This window comes from Apium graveolens, chromosome 7 (genome assembly GCF_009905375.1).
Source record: "Apium graveolens cultivar Ventura chromosome 7, ASM990537v1, whole genome shotgun sequence".
Lineage (NCBI taxonomy): Eukaryota > Viridiplantae > Streptophyta > Magnoliopsida > Apiales > Apiaceae > Apium > Apium graveolens.
The window spans coordinates 208,111,987-208,118,512 of NC_133653.1; the positions used below are offsets into that span (position 1 = coordinate 208,111,987).

At 35.4% G+C, this 6,526-nt stretch overlaps 1 protein-coding gene across 2 annotated transcripts; it reads left to right on the top strand.

The window, feature by feature from the left end:
* LOC141672182 (uncharacterized) lies at nucleotides 1-3,558 on the top strand. Of its 2 annotated transcripts, none has more exons than XM_074478712.1 (5): nucleotides 1-130; nucleotides 276-764; nucleotides 1,180-2,088; nucleotides 2,617-2,850; nucleotides 3,119-3,558. In XM_074478712.1, the coding sequence occupies exons 1-5, from the start codon at nucleotides 113-115 to the stop codon at nucleotides 3,293-3,295; spliced, it is 1,827 nt and encodes a 608-aa protein (XP_074334813.1). In that variant the 5' UTR covers nucleotides 1-112; the 3' UTR covers nucleotides 3,296-3,558. The 2 variants fall into 2 exon arrangements, with proteins under 2 accessions (XP_074334813.1, XP_074334814.1); XM_074478713.1 differs by having other exon boundaries at nucleotides 1,183-2,088.
* Nucleotides 3,559-6,526: the final 2,968 nt, after the last annotated feature.

The window sequence follows — 6,526 nt, forward strand, 5'->3', positions numbered from 1 at the left end:
TGTGAGGTAGGCTGTAAAAGCTCTTTGTACTAGTACTATTCTGTCATCCACCCTTGTAATAAACATCACACCCCCTTCATCTCCAGCCGCCAAACATTACCTCCACGCGCCGATGGGTGCTGCAGACCATGTAAGAAATGATAAATTTGAGTTGTAATAAGTTCTTGAATTATATAAAACATGATATGTAAATGAATTATATAAAACACGTGTACATGTATGTGTGTAAGTGATGCTTTGAGTTGATGTGTGTGTGTGTGTTTTTGTGTGTGTAGGATAGAGAGGATGAAGAAGCAAGGGAGAATCACCATCTTCATCATTTAAAGGAGGAGGATGATGATGATGATGAAGAAGAAGATGTAGAGAGAGGATTTGAAAGAAATGTGAATCATGGGGATCATCATCAGCATCAACAGCAACAGCAACAGCAGCATCATCATCACCAGCATCAACAGAACAACAATGTTCCACCACCAAGAGAACCGCAGATGTCAAGAATGCAGAGATTGAGTGCTACTAATCCTTTACGACTTGTGCTTAATAAAGGCACTAGAGTTCCTAACGCAAATGCTAGAGCCCCTCCTCCTAAACCTCCTACTAGACTGCCTAATCTTAATCCTTCTCACCCTCCTCCTAATTTTCCTCATCATCCTCCTCCTCATTTTTCACAGCCTCCTCCTCATTTTCCTCATCCTCCTCCTTCTCTTCACCACCCCACTCCCTCCCCTTCTGTTTCTGTTCCTCGCTCCACTCCAACACCTCAGGTAACCTCTCTCTCTCTCTCTCAATATGTATGTTGTTTGTTTGGGTGTGTAAGCAATTTTAGTCGTGTGTGTGACTGTGAAATTCTTGAAATTTAGTTACCAAAAAAACCCCAAATTTCCAATTTCAGATAATTGTTTGAAAAGTTGAAGACTTTAGTTGAATTTGTGTCTAAAATTCCAACTTTGGATAAATGCTTGAAAAGTGGAGCCTTTTAGTTAAATGTGTGTTTGTATTTGTGAAATTCTTGATTTTCTAATTTGGGATGATGTTTTGACTGCTGTGGGAAAATGTAGTGCACAGTTATCCCAAAATTGCTGTTGTTGCAGAATCATCATTGGCATTAGTATTATTTGAGTTCTTTTTAGATTTTTTTTTGACATGGAAATTTTCCTCTGTTCTTTTTTGTTTGAGCAGCAGTCTGTGATATCATTGAATTCAAGAAGATACACAAACAGAATATCTCTATTTATATTCTTGGTGCATCTGGTTGCAGCAATTGCACTAGTGTTCTTTCTTGTGTACAAGGGTGTTGAAGGGCTAGTTAAAGCAGGGGATACAAGAAGAAAAGAGAAGAGGCTCTTGCAGTTTTTTCTGCCACAGGCTGTAGCTATCTCTTTTCTTAGCATTACTCTTGCGTTCATGTGGCAATTTACTGTCAGAATGTGGCCTAAAATTATGGTTTATATTATACTGTGGAGCTCTTTTCTGTTGACTCTCTCTGCCGGAATTTTATTAATTTGCTTCCAGAAGCCCCCCACAGATGGTGTTGGAGTAGCCCTTATTATGTTTTCCATTTGTAATGGTTTGTATTCTTGTTGGGTTACTCCAAGAATTAATTTCTGCTGTAAAGTCCTGATTAAATCCCTTGAACCGGTGTCAAAGTTCCATGATTTGAATGAGCCTACTTACTGGATGCTTGGGGCTGGATTTATCTGGATGTTAGTGTGGATGTTTGCCATAATCGGGTCACTGAATTTCTACTTTACACCATTGGTCATAATTGCATTGGTGCTGAGCTTGGCCTGGACAACTGAAGTTATGAGGAATGTTGCTAATCAAACAGTTAGTAGAGTGATTGCTCTGTATTACCTCAGAGGAATGCAATCCAATACTCAGTTTTGCTTCCAAAGGGCTTTATCCAAAAATTTGGGAAGTGCTTGTCTTGGTTCCCTTTTTGTGCCTGCCATTGAATTTTTGAGAATTATTGCTCGAGCTCTGAATTTAATAGAGGGTGAAGATGAATTCATGTTCTCATGTGCTCACTGTTGTCTAAATGTTATGGAAACCATCTTTTCTTATGGCAACGGCTGGGCTTATGTGCAGGTATGTTTTCATTTATGCAACTTTTCTACTCTGATTCTTATGATATAGTTACAGTAATATTATGCTGGACAATTTTGAGTGTTTTGGAAAGTAATATGTTTCACAAGCTCATAATACGATAAATAGAAAATAATGTAATATGATGGCATAGATCATATACTAACTGTGACCACTCTAAACTACTCCTTTGGGAAGTAAGTGGATTAGTTTTAGTTCGTAGTACAGTAAATTTGATCAGCAGTTCAAGTTCTTTGAACATTCTTTACACTTTTGAGAATGTCAAAACTCTTTGGCTAGCATAACTAAACTTTTAAACAACATTTTTAAATTTATTGCTTGCTCTTATAGTTTTTGTACATTACCTGACCAAGTTGGTGTATATTAATTTTTGTTAGTTGTATACTCCCTGACCAGAATATAATAATAACTGCATATACCTACTATTTGCTGACATTGTAAATTTGGTTCGTTACTATAAGATTAATGAGCTGGAGCTGAGTCATTCTGCTGACATAATAATGATCACAGATAGCCGCCTATGGGAAAGGATTTGTGCAGGCCTCGCAAGACACTTGGGAGCTCTTCAAGAAGCTAGATATGGAATGCGTTGTGGATTCTGATATCACCAGCGCAATCTGCTTCCTCTCTGGAACCTGTAGTGGCTCCATATGTGTTATTGTTGTGTCTGCTTGGACATGGTCGGTACACAAAGGCTTCACAGCTACCCTCTCTCTTCTTGCCTTCTTCATTGGTTATTTAATGGTTAGTAACCTCAACCACTTCTGTTAGTTATGTCAATTATTCCTAGAGTATCATTGAGATGTATAATATAACCAACTTGCAGAGACCTAACAATATCAAGTACTAAACAATCCCAACAAATATATTCGAATGTGTCTTTAATCTTTATATGTCTACTTGTATAATGCACAAAGCTTTCCAGATTGATAAATAGCCATTTTTTACTCCAAGAGTTACTTGTATTGTAAAATTACACTAATCTAATTAATTAACTAAACTATTGCTTCAGACTAGAATTGCCATGGCATTGCCTCACGCCTGTGTCAGCTGCTACTACGTTTGCTATGCTGAGAATCCGAAAAACCTGCTATTCGACAAAACCATACCGGAACGGATCCAAATGCTTCACGATGGGCGTGATTTTTCTGTGCCAACACCTCGAGTCCCCCGGAGATTCACAACTTAGCTCACATTTCAAAATGCATCCTTTCGTACGCGCCTCGCTACCTCTGTCTGAGGACTAGAGCCAAGGAAAAAAGATTCCAGCCAAATTTCTCACATTCTGGTACAGATGGCAAACCTCAGAGAAGAGTTTGTAATTGCCAAACATGTAAACTACTTGGGCAGTGCTACTGTTAACTCAGTTGTAAATTTGTTACTAATATTTTTGGCACAAGTAATTTATTTTGGTCTGGCAATTTCAAGAGATCCCATCTCAGATTCCATTCCCATCACCCTCAGCAATGCTCAAAAGATGCACTAGCTTTTGGTAGTGGCCCCTGTAAGTAATCCTTAAAATATGATGTGTTGTAGGAAATCTGATACTGATAGCCATCACACAATTACTTTCTTTATATGATCCTAGTAATGGTGGCAATGGCATCATTATGTATATCATTTTTAATATGCACACTTGAAAAGATTCACCCTACAAATGAGTTGGAATGGTAAAATTCAACTGTTCTTGTCTCACTTTAGCATTTTTAACACAAAAGGAAGAGAACTCTGCCACTTTTGAATGTGTTAGGTGTGGGTCTATTAGTAAATTAAAAAAATTGATGAGCACATTGGTGGAATTAACAAAGAGGAGTATCCAATCCAAAGGAATAATTTACTGGGAGGTGTGTACATTTTCGTTCTAAATAATATTTAAAGGGTTTGTCTAATTTGTGTTCCTGAACATATATTAAATACTAAATTTTAAAATTTGAATTATTTTTCTTGATGTAAATATACGGGATATATCAACATTTATGATTAAAAAATCAAACATATATATTCTTATTATGTACTCATAGACACACAGCAGAAAATTTGATATTTAAATATATATATATATCCTTCCTTTTAACAATACTATAATGTGTATATCATAACAAGTGGTCTAAAATCTTGGCGGGGTCCAAATTTGAAGATACAGCCAAGATATTGTTGTACTTATTTATATGATTTTTGAGGGACAAGGGTGAAAATTTTGTTATATACAAACATCAAAATCCAAATCATATCATAGTAATTAAATCTTGGAAATTCCCTGCAAAGGAAGAGCATCTTCGGCTAACAGCATCTCTAGGAAATTACTTATTAATAAATTCTTAAAGTAATATAATAATGCAATTCTTAACAAACTAATATGTGAATTAATGGGCTCCGTTTCCTTTATAGCCCGTTTGTTTGTGCTTTCTATTCATTTTATTATGGTACACGGGTTCAAAAACTTTTAAAATTGGAATGCAGCTGACACATAAAGGAAAGTGGTATTCCTAGGTTATATTAATATTTATTTATTTATTTCTCCTCCGTCTCCCTCATCATTCCTTGATTTGTACAGGTTTTGTAATCCCAGTAATTCTTATCAAAAATCAAAACGTACTCGATTAGCTCATAATTATTTTAACAACCCAACTAATTAAGGTTCTCAAGATAATACTTATTTAAATCCAAACTCCATTAAAATCCGATAAAACTTTACAAACTTCTCAAAAATATAATAAAGTTAAAATTCTTGAATTAAAATACAACTAAATTACAACCATGCCAACAAACTCTCAGAAAAATCTAAGAAAGGCTAAACTACTCAAAGTTCCATAACTCGCACCCTTCCCATAAGTAGCCCGCCTAAGCAAGAATACCTGTCGGAGGAATACGAAGAGAACAAGGGACCGGCAGTGAGCGAAAGACTCATATACGGATATAAAATAAAGTATAACTGAACAAAGATTAAAAGATGACGAGTCTAAGAACACAACTGAATATCTGAATGAAGTACAATAATAATAGTGAATGAGACAATATAAAAAAATGAATAATCAACCCACAAAACAAAACTAAATGCTTATCACCCAAAACTTATCATACTCTTACACATATCCTTATCAATTTTACATAATAATCACAAATAATATAATCGAAATAATAATGATAAAATGAAATCATACCCTTACACATACTCTTACACATCTTCTCACACTTACAAAATAGCTTACATACGAACATGGGAGATAATCTTACACTTACAGGATGTCCTACATTTTCGGTAATTCAGAAATATGTAGTCATCAAAACTTACAGGGGCTTGCACAACACAAAGTAAATGCTACCCAATATCTTACAGGGGCTTGCACGGCAATAAGCACGTGCTACCCAAAAGGCCAAATCATACACATACTAGTCATGGCTATACGCGTCCCACAACTTCGGCGACACGCCCATACAATTTAAGTACGCCGCATAGAAGGTGCAAAGCATGAGATTATCCACTCGCGACGGATGTCTTACAAACTCCCAAGTCATACAAATAACATAAATAACTCAAAATAAATACTCAAAGATCACACACTCAAATATCTTACATCTCCAAAATCATATATAAATTTATCAAATAACCTCAAAAAAACTATAACCCAACATCACGAAACAAAATAACATAACAAACCACTAATTATTGATAAGCTCAAATCTGATCAGTTTCAAAGAATGTCAAATTACTGCATAAAGATGAAGTCAACTGAAAAAGTACGAAACACGAAAGTCGTAAGAAATTCCGAGACCTTTCCAGAATGGTAAGGCTCGTCAAAAACGAACAAGTAATGAATTCAGAAAACAAATACATGTTGACTGCAGAACAGAATCAGCCCCTGATTACAATTGTATTTTGATGTTTAAGACATCAAAATCACAGAATTTAGCAGCAGAATGTAAACGCAAATTGTAGATATCGAAAAGAGCTTTCCATAATGATATTGCTCATAATATTTGAACAAATATTCAATTTATAATGAATTTATGAAGTTAGGCCGAACAAGCAGAAATTTCAGCAATAGATTACACAAACAACAGATTTTGACATATTTACAAGCAGAATTTCAGAAAATACAGAAAAACGAAGATAATCAAATTAGCTTTCCAACGAGAATAAAATCACAATCATACGATGAACAACGAATCGGATGCGAATTTAACAAGATTCAGAATATGCAGTATACATACACGAATTCTAATACGAAAAGAAAAAATACAAGAAAGATATCTGTACCTCGAGATCTTAGTAACCGAGAATGCTAATAACGATTTCAGAACCACAAATCACAAGAACCCCAATTCCTGAAACGCCAAATTCAAAACCCTCCAAAAAGTTCTTGATGTTCTTCTCTATTTCCATCTATTTTCTCTTTCTCTTTCTCTCTCCCTCTCTCTT